At 45.3% G+C, this 14,933-nt stretch overlaps 1 protein-coding gene across 1 annotated transcript in view; it reads left to right on the plus strand.

Annotated features, from left to right (window-relative positions):
* Positions 1-10,155, plus strand: part of Shc3 (SHC adaptor protein 3) — a 58,684-nt gene extending 48,529 nt beyond the window's left edge. The window contains exon 11 of the mRNA XM_059262473.1: positions 10,027-10,155. Within this exon, the coding sequence (XP_059118456.1) occupies positions 10,027-10,155 (129 nt within the window). The remainder of the gene's footprint in view (positions 1-10,026) is intronic.
* The last annotated feature ends 4,778 nt before the right edge of the window (positions 10,156-14,933 follow it).

The following is a 14,933-nucleotide window of genomic DNA, read 5'->3' on the forward strand; positions in this document are numbered from 1 at the left end:
TGGAGAAGGAGAGGGAAGACAGGTCCCTGTAGGTGGTCTGCCACAGGGCTGGGGGTGAGACTAGGGAATTGGAATTGTAGGATGAAAAGGAGAGTGAAGACTGTCTACCTGATTCCTGGTCACCTTGGCCAGTGGGTTTCCAGAGAGAGAGACTGACTTGGATGTTGGCCAGTGAGATAAGGGATTGGGTGAAGAAGGGAGGCTGTTGGAGTGTATTGGCTTAGTTCCCTGGGAGTAGGTCAGAGAGGAAGGAGAAGCACATCAGGTGGTTTACTAACAAGCTGGGTTTAAGGCTGGGGAATTGGAATTGGAGGATAAGAAGGAGAGTGACTCTTCCCTGCCTGGTTCCCTGGCCAGCTTGGACAGAGGGTTTCTGGGGAGAGATTCCACACAATTGCTTTTATTGTGGGCAATATTGAAGTTTAGCAAATGCTTCTTCATCATATTTTGACACAAAAAGGTGACTATTTTTTCTTAAGCCCATAAACATGAGTTCCACGTGGATAGAATTTTCTGGTGCACCTATTCTTCAGAAAGTTTGGAGTCTGTTCATGAATCAATAGGGCTTCAGTGGGCGTGCATGGTTTGGGTATCAAGGTGACATGTTCACACTCACCTCAGGATAAGGGAGGCTTCTCTGTGCAAGAGATGACATGTTAGAGAGCCCTTCTCTGACTGCTAATCCAAATGGAATCCCATGGATAATCTCATCTTCTTTATTCTGATTTACTTTTGCTTTAATACATATCACAAAAAAGTGTGTACTTATTTGTTAATTTGCTCCCCCTAGGTTATAATTTATATATGAATAACCTTCTTGCTCTTGTAGTGTCCCTAAGGACTTGGGACAGTGCTTGAGATACAGTAGGTGTTCACAAAGTAGGTATTCAATAGACACTGGGTAGATACTTGATCCAGCATGGCTTTTACAGATTATGAGCTGAGAGTCCAAGAAATTTGAGGACCAGGGTGTGTGTGTGTGTGTGTGTGTGTGTGTGTGTGTGTGTGTGTGTTGCTGAGGGGTCCTCTGCAAACTCCAGGGCCTGTAGAAAAACAATCCGTGAGAGGCAAGAAGGAAATTTGTTCAACCTGACTTAGTTAGCTAGTGTTGATTCAAACTTTAGAGTCTGACCCCAGGTAGTTTATTTCAGCCTTATTTAAGCACAGCATAACTATGGGAAAAGTTTTCTGATGATAATTAACTCAATCCTATGTGTACACTAAAGCTTAAGACATGTTTACATCGAAACTCTTTGCAGAGTACACGTGACCTTTTCCATAAAGATGGGTTCTGTTGACTTAGAAACAATGCTCAAGGTAAGGGTCCAGGGAGGCTGCCTGAGGTGAACATAATGGCCGTGGAGGTCAGGATTGGCCTGACTCTACAGATAACTCAGAAATTATGTAAAATGTTGTAAAGTATAAGTGACATCTCCCAGAAGGATGGTTTTTTGTTTTTGGTTTTTCAAGACAGGGTTTCTCTGTGTAGCTTTGGTGCCTTTCCTAGATCTCACTCTGTAGCCCAGGCTGGCCTTGAACTCACAGAGATCTGCCTGGCTCTGCCTCCCAAGTGCTGGGATTAAAGGTGTGTGCCACCACCACCTGGCCACGGATGGGTTTTATTGAGTGGGTAGCAGTGCTCAAGATCTAGAGGGGATAAGTCTGGGATAAACAAACATAATAGTCCGGGGGATTGGGGTGAGGTGTGGCCCTACATATAGCAAAGATCACCAGGTTATAATCTACATCCATTCCCAGCTTTCCGGGTGGAAGACAGGTAAACATCTCCTTCCTTTGGTTTTCCTAGTGCTTCAGGTTCCTCACAGACCTGTAAGCATGAGGCCCTCGGCCCTCTACAGGTCTGTGAGTGCGCACATGTGACACTACTAATATTGAACCTGGTGAATTTTTACAGGTGTGGAACCACAAGCAAGATCCCCTAAATATAAGCATCCCAGAGTTCTTGCTTCCTTCACAGGCCTTGTAACAATTCAGCTGTGGTTATCAAAAAGAAAAGAGCAGAGAAAAACCTTCAAGAATTCTGTGAGAATATAAATATTTCACTCGAAAAATTGGTATTTAAAAACATGAAATGTTAAAAAAAAAGTATGTCATCACATAGAGCAAAGATGATTAAAAAAATGTATTCACTAAGTCTTTATACCCCCAAAGAATTAGTTTAAATGACATGCCCTGTGTCCTGACAGCCACAGGCAAGAGCAGAGAGTAATGAATTAATGCACTCATACTTGTGCTCCGCTCTCTGTCTCTACTCTTCTACAATCCAGAATTTCCTGCCCAGGGGATAGTGCTGCCCACAGTGGGTGGGTCTGCTCACATCAATGATCATAATCAAGATAATCACCTACAGACATGCCCGTAGGCTAACCTCACCTAGACAATCCCTCATTGAAACTCTTTTCCCAGGTGACTGTGGCTTGTGTCCGGTTAACAGTTGAAACTCATCATTACACCCTACTAACAATATTTTATTATATTTTCACAAGGCAGTATCAAGGTGTGCAGCAAACGAGGAAATGGAATTGTGATAAGATGTTCTCGGGAGCTGATTCCCAAGGCTGTGCTATTATATAGTTTTAATTCTGGAGTGAAATTCACAGGACCATCAAGAACGCTTGTTAAGTCACACCCACTGATGACTATTCTTTTGGGGGGCTTTTAGCTGGATCTGATTATCCGGTTTAATTGATCCTACAGAGGATAGCTTTAGCTGAAAAGGAGATGGAAATGAAAGACTTAATTAAAAATGTAAAGTTGCCTCCTTGCTGTGAGGACACTGAAATAGACACCGAACACGTTCTCTTCAATATTTATTCATCTGATTTTCATGGTAATTGGCTGGTCCCTGACTATAAAGGGGGAAGCTTGGCAAGTTAGATTACTCAGAGAAAGAAGGATGCAAAAAAACGGTCTGAGTCTAAATTTACCCGGCGTCTAGCAGCCTCTGAGCTCTCTCACTATGCACTGAGGTCACTGGGAAGCCAAAGAGGAGGCCACCCAACACAGCTCCAAGCCTCCGTGGTGGGGTGTTGAAGGAAGAGACCCTAAAATAGCATGGAAGAGAGCTGGTGACAGAGGCTGTGGGAGGGGCCTCAGAGATGGCTCTTTCAGCACCTGAATCATTCTGTCAGCCCGCATATGTCTAAAACTATCCCGAGTCACTCACGGTCGATTCATCCTTTTGGCCGAGCAGGATCAGGAAGGTGGGGTGGACACCATGTGCATTAGGAGACATCACTGTCGCTCGAGTGTCAGGGTCCTCTGCAGGCTCGACTCATGTATCCTCCAGTATGTTTCAAAGCACACGCTAGGGCTTGTACTTACTAAATTGCTCTACAGTGGCATCACTTCCACAGTCACTAGGGCTTCCCATGTCTCCACTTGTTCTCTGACACCTATGCTAGATCACCTGTGTCCGCACCCACCCCCCATACTCCCTATGACATGTCACCTATTTTGTCTTTATTTTGTATTGATCCCAAGGAAAAATAATAGAAATTAAGGGAAGGGAGAAGTGTAGCACAAATTGTTAGAATGTCTTATTAATAAAACAAACCTGGAGCCAGGTACTGGGGTGAACACTGAAAGATTAGAAAAACAGAACCAGCCACAGCTAGCCTCACCCCGACAATTCCTCAGCTGATCTTGTTTCCTCAAACTGGAAGCCTCTGAGTCCTCATCCGAATGGGTCTCAGCTGACCTGCTGCTAAAAGCCTAAGAGCTTAACAGACTCTAGTTCCTGGTTTTCATGCCTTATATACCTTTCTGCTTCCTGCCATCACTTCCTGGTATTAAAGGCTCACTTACTGGGATTAAAGGCGTGTGTCACCATGCCTGGCTGTTTCCAGTGTGACTTTGAACTCACAGAGATCCGGATGGATCTCTGCCTCCAGAATGCTAGGATTAAAGGTGTGTGTGCCACCATTTTCTGGCCTCTGTGTCTGTCTAGTAGCTGTTCTGTTCTCTGACCCCAGATAAGTTTATTAAGGTGCACAATATATTGGGGAACACAAGATCACAGAGAAGTATTTTAAATATTTTGCAGCATATTCCTGTTTGACTCCTTGTTGTTTTGCTTATAAATACAACCAGAGTCATCTCTGCCATTAAGAACATTAAAAGGGAACTTTCTGTAGAGCTGCAGGAGCAAAAACTTATCTTTCCCTCAAGTTTCTGCTTCTTTGGAGCATTTTCTAACCTTTGAACATCATCTCTCTGTGGCATACAAACATATGTTTATACACTTTTACAAATTGTACATTTAATTTCTAAAAGTCGTTATCCCTTGAGTTATTTTTTCATACATTTTGTTTTAATAGATGTAGTAATTCTATTTTTTTATGTTATCGATGTGAGTTGAATGTTTTTTCTGGTTTCTGATTTATCTTCTGGGGTGGAATTGGTCTGTTCTCTTTGCGATGTTTTTAGGATGTGCTCATGGTGGTATCTAGGAACAGGATTCTGTGTTGGCTGGTGTCCTCATCATGATAGCTCAGTTCTCTTTCCCTGTGTCTAGCCCTGACATCTGGGGGGCGGGGCATCAGGCTGAGAGGATGGAAGCACATGGAGTAGTGTGTCTGACTCCAAGAGGGCGAAGAGATTTGGAATTTCAGCGTCTCTCAGAAGTTCCTTGTCTGGGGTCACTGTAGTTCTCTACAGACAGCAGCGTGTTTCATGTCTTCAGATACTTATGTTCTGCCTTCTTCTCTGAAGGTGTAAACAAAGAGGAATGGGTGGGGGGTGGGAGTTGTGTGTTCCTTTTCTACAGCCCAACTGTCACTTCCCTTGGAACTAGCCATGGAAGGGAAGCTAGATCTAGAAGGAAGGGGAGACTGGACCGAAGGTCAATAGAGGCTTCCATACAGACCAGAAAGGTTCTGAGGTTCTGGGTTGAGTTCCCTCTGCAGCAATTCCCATCACATTGGGAAAGTCTGCGCATGTCTGTGCTACGAAGCCCAGGCCAGGAATGGCCTCTGTATTTCTCACTGGGTCATACCACCAGGTCACAAGGAAAGCTGTAAGAAGGCCAGTGTTGCCCAGATCCCTGTCCCCCTGTGTATTCCAGGCTGTGTGTCCTGGCAGGAATACCTCCCCAGCCATGGAGTTGGGCATCTTCTTCCCAGCCTCTGGACCCCACAGGCACAGCCAGGTGCTTGGCCAACATTAGGCAAGTTCCTGCGTGGGTACTCCTTTGATGGCCCAGTTCTGACTAGACTGTATGCCATCCTTGCTGAGGGCAGCAGGGACCATTCTCTCTGCTTGACACAATGGCCCAAGGCTTTAGCTTTCTGGGTGATGGCTCTCACTGGGACTGTGTTTAGACCACTATATAGAAATACAGAAATGAAGGTGCCACCCACTGTGATTGTGTAAATCACTTCTGGCCCTGGACTAGTGTGACTTCCCTGTCAGTGAAGGTTCTGGCTGGGAAGGACCCTTTAGCAGTCCTTCTATGGGAAAACCCACGAAGCTCCTGGCTTGCCATGACCCTGTCCTTCTCAGCTTCTTCCTGAGCTGCACATTGTGGCATGTTGAGTTCCAAGTGACAGAGCTGCTGTCCAGGAACAAAGTCTTCCCAGGCATCACACCATGTTCAAGGAACCTTCCCCCTAGAAAATTTCAAGGTCCCTAACATTGCACACTTTCGGCCACAAGGGGGCAATAAAGGCAGTTTCTACCTCCCAGTTTCTGGAGGTGCCTCACCTGGGAGCACTTTTAGACAGGGGTGGGGGGGGGCATCCTGCCTTGACTCTTCCCCTAAGTGAGCCTGGCTACAGGGAGAGGCCACTTCCTCTTCTCCAGCTGGACTCTGAGCTTGTGGAGTTTTACAAATGTATAGGCTCAGTTGTGTTCCCTGTTGGCCTCCCCTCTGTGTGTGAATCCGATACTATCTTTGATGACAGAGAGTGAGGTGGGAGACAGCTTTAGAGACGTGGTGGGTAGTGGTCTCGGCTTCCCCACTGTTCACAGAAAAACTGAAGGTTTCTCTCTGGTTTCTTCTGCTACTGGTCAGACGGCACCTCAGCCCCAGAGGCTTCACAGAGAAAGATACTGCCTAAGGTCTTCTGGGCTCCCATAGTTGGGGTAAGGCCTGCATCCCAACCCCAGAGGCTTCACAGAGACAGGATACCTGCTAAGCTCTTCTGGGTTCCCACAGACAGGGTAAGGCCTATGGTAGGGTTTTATGGGGGACAGAGAGTGAAGATAGTTATCTTCTTGGGATGAAAGACTGGTATTGTCTCCAGCCACAGAGCTCCTGAGACACCATTTTCAAGGTGGAATTACCTGTGACAGGATCTTCTATGGCTAGCTGTGACTTGAGGGAAAAAAAAACACAATATCTGACTGGAGAGATGGCTCAGTGGTTAAGAGCATTGGCAGCTGTTCTAGAGGTCATGAGTTCAATTCTCAGGAATCACATGGTGGCTCACAGCCATCTATAATGAGATCTGATGCCTTCTTCTGGCATGCAGGTGTACATGCAGGTAGAGTACCATATACATAAAATAAATAAATCTTCAAATATTAAAAAAAGAAAGAAGAAAAAAACTATCTGCACTGAGTGCATAGAGTTTTCTTGCCATTATCCCCAGACAGAGCAGGGGAGCATCTATGTCCATGGCATCATGAATGTTTGTAGAAAAGGGAAGCTGAGGTGGGATTCCCCTTTGTTAGGAGAGGGAGCCTTGGGACCATGGGTGGTCATGACCAGACCTTGACATGGGAGAACAGAGGGTTAGGAGAGAGAGAGAGAGAGAGAGACAGAGAGACAGAGACATAGACAGAGAGACAGAGACAGACTGAGAGACACAGAGGCAGGATGAGGTTCTAAAGGCAGAGGGAGTGCCTTGAAAGCCCTTAAGGGAGCTGCATCAGAAGAGACAAGCTACCACATACCCGAAGGAGTCCTGAAGGAAGGGCCCTTCAATCCCTAAGGACAATGGGGCTTTCTGAGTCGTTTGGTTTTTTGCCCTTTGGGGGGCTCTCCACCCATCTCCCAAATAAGTCACACACGGAGGCTAATTCTTAATTATGACTGCCCAGCCTTAGCTTGGCTTCCTTCTTGTCAGCTTTTCTTAACTTAAATTATCCCATCTATGTTTTGCCTCTGGGCTTTTCCCGTTCTCTTACTTCTGTAAATCTTACTCTTACTCTGTGGCTGGCTGTGTAGGTGGGTGGCTGACCTCTGGAGTCATCCTCCTCCTCTGGCTTCTTCTTTTTCATCTTCCCACCTTTCTCCTATATATTCTCTCTGCCTGCCAGCCTCACTTATCCTTTCTCCTGCCTCACCATTGGCCGTTCAGTTCTTTATTAGACCATCAGGTGTTTTAGACAGGCACAGTAACACAGCTTCACAGAGTTAAACAAATTCAACATAAAAGTAACACACCTTAAAATAATATTCTACAACACTGAGTCTCATAGGATTTCAGTGTGGGGCCCAGAGGCAAGCTCCATACCATGACCTAGCCTGGCTTGGTCTATATGCCAGGCATGAGAAGGCAAGAAAGCACTAGGTAAAAATGAAGCTATAATTCAAGGTTGTCCTTGATCCAGAGATTGGGGGCTGGACTTGCTCACAGTTCCAAGTGGAAGGTAGAGAAATGAATTCCCTGTGAGAGCCGCAGAGTCACAGTTTTATCACTTTCTGTCCCAGAAAGCGAGTTGTGGGATTGGGGGTGGAGTATAGTCAAAGGGGAGAGGGTCAGCCTCTGGCCTATGATCTAACAAGAGATCTGGAGACAGTTTGGAGTCTATGGTAGGATGTGTGTATACTGTGCAAATGGTAAACCATTTTATATGTAAAGGACTTGAACTTCCCTGGATTTTGATATCTGTAGTTGTCTTAACATTCCTATTGCTGTGAAGAGACACCATGACTGCAGAAACTCTTTTAAAGGAAAACATTTAATTAGGGCTGCTTCATAGTTTCAGAGGTTCAGTCCATTATCCTCATGGTGGGAAACACAGTGGCATGCAGGCAAATGTGATGCTGGAGAAGGAGCTGAGAGTTCTGTAACTTGATCCACAGAGAGCAGGAAGTAAACTGAGACACACTTCCTCCAACAAGGTCATGCCTATTCCAACAAGACCACATTTCCTAATAGTGCTACTGCCTATGAGCCAATGACATTCAGACTATCACAATAGTGGATCTTGGAACCAATTTTCTGTGAACATCAAGAGGCTGCTGTATTTCCCATTTCTCTCTCTCTCTCTCAACTTTAAATAGATGATCTTTATCAGTACCTTTTTGACTTGTGGCACATATACTTGGTCACACTGAATCTTCCTTCTACCCCGTTGGAATGGAAGGCCTATGAATCAGAAGCTCCCTTTGTCATACAGAATTGAAGGTAGTGCAGTGTCTTATTTCTCCTAATCCTTTGCCTCTCTCTAAGACTTCATCATGGCTGCCTCTGGCCTTGAGCCATTCTCCTAATAAAACCCCTCTGAAGGGTGATCTCCTGTCAGCTTCCTCTCTGTGAACTTGCCATTATTTTTCTTTTATCTAACACCATAGTTGTCTATATTTTTTCCTATATCATCTAAGGGTTTTATGATTTTCTGTTTAATATGTTTGAATTAATGGTCTTTTTTTTCACATGGATGTCCAATTGTTCTAGGACCATCTGTTAGAAATACCATTTTCTTCAACTCATGACTTTATCTGTCATTAATATTAGTTGTCATTATCTGGTGGGTCCATCCTAAGCTCCCTCTTCTGTCCCATGGAGGCACTTGTCATTGTCTTGATTCTTGTAGCTTTATGGTGAGTCCTGAATGGTGACAATTTTCCATATTTGTTCTTTTCTCTCAGAGTCCAGAGTGCCAACCATTAGACTGTGGAACCAACCCTGTTCTTTTCCTTCAGTATTTTGCTGACTACACTGGATATTTTCCTTCTTCACATAAACTTTAGGAAAAGATTATTTATATCAACAACTTAGTTTGCAATGACTTTTATTGGAATTGTATGGAATCTAAAGACCACATTGGAAATGACTGAAATTATGGCATAATCTGGCTATCCATGAACATGGAATATTTTCTCTTTTCAATGAAATCTTTGTTTTTTTATATCAGGCTTTTGTAGCTTTTATACACACACACACACACACACACACACACACACACACACATATATATATATAGTATATACTTTGATAAATTTATACCTAAATATTTCATTGAATACCTCAGTTTTTAACTTTTTATGTTAATGTAATTGGTATCTGTTTTAAATATCAAATTTTATATAGTCATTGCTTGTATGTAAGAAAGTGATTGACTTAAAATTTTTTATTTACTTACTGTTATTGGGTGTGGTGTGTATGTGTGTGTGTGTGTGTGTGTATGTGTGTGTGTGTAAAACCACATGTGTGCTATGGTGTGTGTGTGGAGGTCAGAGGACAGCTCTGTGGAGCTGGCTCTCTTCCTCCACCTTCACAAGGGTTCCAGGTTTGGACTCAGGTCATCTGTACCCACTGAACCATCTCCCTGGCCTGTGATTGGCTTTTGCATATTAACTTTGGATCTTGGAAATTTAATTTGTGCATTAGATCAAGAATAGTTTTCATTGTTGGTGTCCACTCAGATTTTTATCATAGTCATGCAGGCGTCTGTAAACAAAGGGAGTTTTGTTTTCCTTCCTAACCTATATTTTACTGTATTTTCTTGTCTTCATTAGCTGGGACTTCCTGTTGTCCCAGTGAGGCCAAGGAGAGAAGGAATGAGGTAGGCAGTGTCTACAGGGCAGTGGATTGAGATATTCAAGGACTGCCTCAGAGGGACAGGTAGGTGAAGTACACTAAACTGACCAACTGTTTTCAGTGACCAGGGTCTTTACAGAAATCATCTTTGAAGCAAGGTGATCCCTCAGACCCAGGAAGGCCGCCTTGCCTTTCTGGGCCAAGTCAGATGTTCCGGATAGTTCTACCACAATGTGTTCTTTCTTATCTTCATCTGACACCTGCTCAACCTCTCCTTGTTTAATCCTCACAGATCCGGACGAAGGACAAGGTCTTTGACAGCATTGGCCACCTCATCAACTACCATCTTGAGAGCAGCCTGCCCATCGTCTCTGCAGGGAGTGAGCTTTGCCTCCAGCAACCAGTGGAGAGGAAACACTGAGCTGGCCCAGCGCTCTCCGCACGCCTTGTGCCAGGTCAGGAGGACCTGGGTCCACTGCTCTCGGCCTCTGGGAACTGGGGCCGCTGTCAGTGGGCACATCTCCTTCCTCAAAAGCTCCTCCCAAGGGAGGTTTCCTTCAAGTTCAGATTTCATAAACATGTTCCACACATCTCAGATGCATATTAGAGGTGTATATACCCACACATCCTGTACAAATGGGCCCTATATTTATATTTTTTAAGACTAAGAAAGATGTGAGACTAATGCCCTATGCTGTATGTTTTTAGTGAGAGGCAAATTTGATGGTAGTTGTTCAGGCAAAAATTTTAATTCAGCTGACCTACTGGGAAATTTTGCTAGGAAGGTGTAATCTGCAGTTCTATATAAGCACAACACAGGGTGAATGCAGGTGAGCTGGCAGCTCCAGGACAAACAGACTTAAGATAGAATATGGCAGCATGCTGCCCAAACATCTGCTCCTGCCCCTACAGCTCATGTGAGTGCTGGTTCTGGGCTGTAGCTTTGTTCACAGATGGATGTGCCTCCTCTGGCTCTGGCTTCTGTACCCCCAGACAGATGGCATGTGAATGGGTTTTCTGTCACGTGATGACCCACTGAAGCCCCACTCCAAAGCAGGTGGTACTCTGCCTTTGTTCTGGGGCCATGTTTCAGGTCATGTTTGACCCATGTTGTTTGGGTCATGGGGACCCATCACCTTTGACCCCAGTTGTGTGTGTATGGATTTGGGGCATTCATTCGAGGCCAAATATGTTACAAAATAAGACTTAAGATCTCCAATTGACAAATGCTTCCTTTGTTTTCATCAGTATAGTGATGAATGTCTGTGGAAGGCAGGCTATGGAAAGTATTCCTGGTCTGTATGTCCTTCAAGCCAGTGTGTTCATCACAGGCTGTGCGTGGAAGGTGTTGGTGAAATGGCCTCCCACCTACCTCTTGTGTTCAGTAGAACAAAAAGCATGTGTAAGAGCCTTGCAAGGCATGTACCAGCTTCTGCCCAGAATTGAGCCTTGGAGACACACCCACTGTCTTGTTCCTCCCATTTTAGTGTATACTGGGCATCATGCTCCAAAGTCTTTGGAGCCAGCTGGAGTGAAGGATGATGGCGAGCCCCTTCCTCTCCCTTCCACATCTTCTCAGTAGCCCAATGAAAAGGGATCACACCCATGGCCCTCTGTCTTGACCCTCTTCCTACCAGCTCAGAAGCTGTTAATTCATGGTGGGTGATTTCATGCTTGAAAATTGGCTGTGTCTTTGACTTAAAAAACATTTGGGCTGTGATCACTCTGTGACTTAACAGACACAGGCAGATGATGCATTTGTTGGTTGGTATCTCCTCATAAGACTGCAACCTGGGCTCTGGTCCCCATGAGACCCCATGAGTGTGGCACCTCTGGTCAGTAAAATAGGACTCTGAACACTTTAGGGTTGGACGGTCATAAATTAAATGTTTTAAGAGGAATTGTGTGTGTGTATAGAGAGGGTGTCTAGTGTTTAAGAACACTGGCTTCTCTTCTAGAGGACTTAAGTTCAATAATTCTCAGCACCCACATGGCAGCTCACAATTGTCTGTAACTCAAATCCCGGGTATCTATCTTCTTCGGGCCTCTATGGGTACCAAGTAGACACATGATGCATATACACATTTGCAAGAAAAAATACCCATATGTATAAAAATAAACTAATATTTAAAAAAGAGTAGTTAAGGGGAAACTTAACCATTAGGCAAATCAGGGTTCTGCATGGCTCTAAAGCTAAGCGTGTGAACACTGCTTTTCCTGCTGTGTAGTCAGTTGGGTGCCAACGGGTGAGTCTGGGTCGAGAAGATCCCAGGGTCTGTACATGAGAGCCTCTTTTCAGTTTTTACCCTTTGAGGGCCCACTGAATCCAAGTTGGCGGTAGAATGTTCTAGAATTAGAATTCTGGGGAACCTAGCGTCAACACTCACTGGCCTACTTCATCCTGAATGGTGTTGGTGGCAGACACTACATGGATGAAGCCCTGGAGATGAGCAGATATACTGATAGCCCCTGGCGCAGGCTCTTGCCCTGGGACCATATACATAGGCTTTGGGATGCTCCTAAGAGTCACCCAGCACTCTGTCCCTCAGGAGGCTATGCCTTGCGCACACACATACAGGTCCTGTTACTCCCATGTGTGAATGTGTACTACATACAAATATATATACCTTTTCCCCTGTTCTTGAATTCTCCATGTTGTGCAAGGCTAAAATGCCTATGTTCAGGTCACCAGTAAAGTGTTGCAGACCGTTAGCACCTTAGCATTTGCTCTGCTTTATTTCCCTCTCCAGGGAAGTTAAAAAGCAGCACTCAGAACTACATCAGTCTTCTCTGAAGTCAGCGTTGAGTTTGAGGGTGATAGGATTTATAGGAATCAATTTAGAAAATTGAAAGTATTTGAGTCAATGTTTTTTTTTCAATTTTAATTCAAAATATGTAATTTTGATCTCAGATTACAGGACTGGACGTGTGCTTAGGGAAGTCTTCCAGACACAAGGCAGCCATGTTCTGACCTATGTTCCCTGTAAAGTATGTCAGAGGTCACACAAGTTTATCATTTCCTTCTACAAACACTGTGTATATGATGGGACATTCCCTCAAACATCACTTACACATGGGGAAACTGAGGCTCACTTCAGGTCCCTTGGTCAGCTAACAGCCGAGTCATTCTTCTCACTCAGTGTTTTCTGTGCACAGCTGTGGGCTAGTCTGTGCTTGGAGACCAGGCTTTGGAGGCAAACCCAGCAAAGCCTCATCCTTGAGCCTGAGTCCCTCTTTCTTCGGGTTCCTGCCCATATCTGCCTGGGTAGGGCAGGGTTACAGGCTACAAAGCAGCAACTCCAGGCAGAACAGCACTATATCGTGCATTCAGGTCTTCAGCTCCTGGGCACAGTGGCTGAGTCTATGCCTGGCATCAGCATTCGAAGTGTGCTTGGATCCTATGCTCCTTCTTGTGGGCATCCTGCTACACCACCCAGAACTCTGCATCTATTAGTGGTGCATGATGGGGCCCAACAGTCTTAAAGCAGCCTGTCTGCTCTTGCACAGTGGCCCTAAAGCTCCTGCCTAGTCCTTCTTTCCCTTGCCCTCCTGGGAGAGCTAGCTGTGCTTCAAACAGCCTCTCCATGCTGGTGAGGCTGGTTGGGCTTCCCATAGGGCTGCTCATCATGGTCTAGGTTGGCTCTGAACTTCTCCCCCCACCATCAGGTGGGCAGTCTGCTAACGACACATTCAAATAGCTCCATCTTGAATCTACACTTAGGTTGCCATGGTGTCCTTCTTGTATTTAAAGAACCAAGAGCTGGGTGCCTGCTCAGCCTTGATGAGCAGCTTTCTGTTACAGGCCATCTCAGATGGTGGACAGATGGATTGATGCCAGATAGGCCACATGTGGCAACTGTGAGGTTGTCCTGGCAACAGAGGCAGTGGTAAGTAAAGGCTGTGATACACCATGAGTGGAAGGAAAAGCCTAGATTGGAAGGGAGGAAAAGACAAGGGAGAATGAATTTCCCAAAGTCCATAGGCTCCAGGTCTCAGTTGCCATGTGTCCAGGCTCCATGTCCATCCTGGTGTCCTGAAAATGCCCCCTTCCCCAAAGGGAGGCTTTCCCCATGGCGGAATCAGACACCTAGGAGGCTTCCTTATGGGAGTGGCCATAGAGGGGACACCTCATTTCCATATTAGAGCCAATATCACATCCTCTTCTTGTTGGAGTGAGTTGAGTAGAAACCCCATGTCCCCGAGATGGTGATGCAGCAGTGACCACCTCAGTAAATCTCAGCCCCAGGACAACTAGAACAGTAAAGCTTAGCCCCAGGACACCTAGAACAGTAAAGCTCAGCCCCAGGACACCTAGAACAGTAAAGCTCAGCCCCAGGACACCTAGAACAGTGTGGCTTTGGCTGCCAGATGGGTTCTCTGAGCCGTGGCTTGTGCCACACCCTAGGGCTTTCCTCAAGGAGTGATGTGGATTGATAAGTATGTGAAGTGCATGGAAGGTTTCTTCCTGGGACTCTTCATTCACAAAGCATATTTCTCTTCTCCTCCACAAGCCAAAGATGTGGTATGCCATCTATAAACAGCCCTGTGAATGGTGACAGCCAGATTTTAAGTAGGAGGAGGATAGAAGAAAGATTGCAAAAGAGATCATGTGCCCAGACAAATCTGCGTGATGCTAGTTCTTATGAAACTTTTGAAGTTTTTTCCAAGAAAGACAGTATAGATAAACCCCACTCCTGGAACATATTACAAATCTAGACTGCTTGGCTTTGTCTGAGATAATGAGCAAGTGTTTCCAAGACAGTTCAGCTGTCTTGGAGGGAACTCTTGTTTTTCAGGTGAAGAAACTGAGCCAGGCAGTGGATGGCAATAGTCAGTGGCTAGATCTTGGAAAGCATGCAGGACTTACTAAGGCTTTTTGAGGCTCAAACATGTAGCTCACTGTATGGAAACAACAAGCAGTCCATTTATCCTCATATCTCACATTTCAAAACACATGAAGGACTCAGCCATTTACATGAGAGACAGGACTTGTGGTTGGTGACTTAGCTGATGTTCTCCCAAAAGGCGGCACCAGAGGGGATTTGGGTACATATAGCTTATTTTGGAAATGATCCCAGGACTCAAGAGGGAAGTGGCTGATAAGGAATGGTTACATCGTGGAGCATGTTTCTATCAAGTGTACACCTGGGGCGTCTACCAGCTGCTGAGCTTTGGGAGCAGAACTGAACACACCTGAGG

This window comes from Peromyscus eremicus, chromosome 5 (assembly GCF_949786415.1).
Source record: "Peromyscus eremicus chromosome 5, PerEre_H2_v1, whole genome shotgun sequence".
In the NCBI taxonomy this organism is placed as follows: domain Eukaryota; kingdom Metazoa; phylum Chordata; class Mammalia; order Rodentia; family Cricetidae; genus Peromyscus; species Peromyscus eremicus.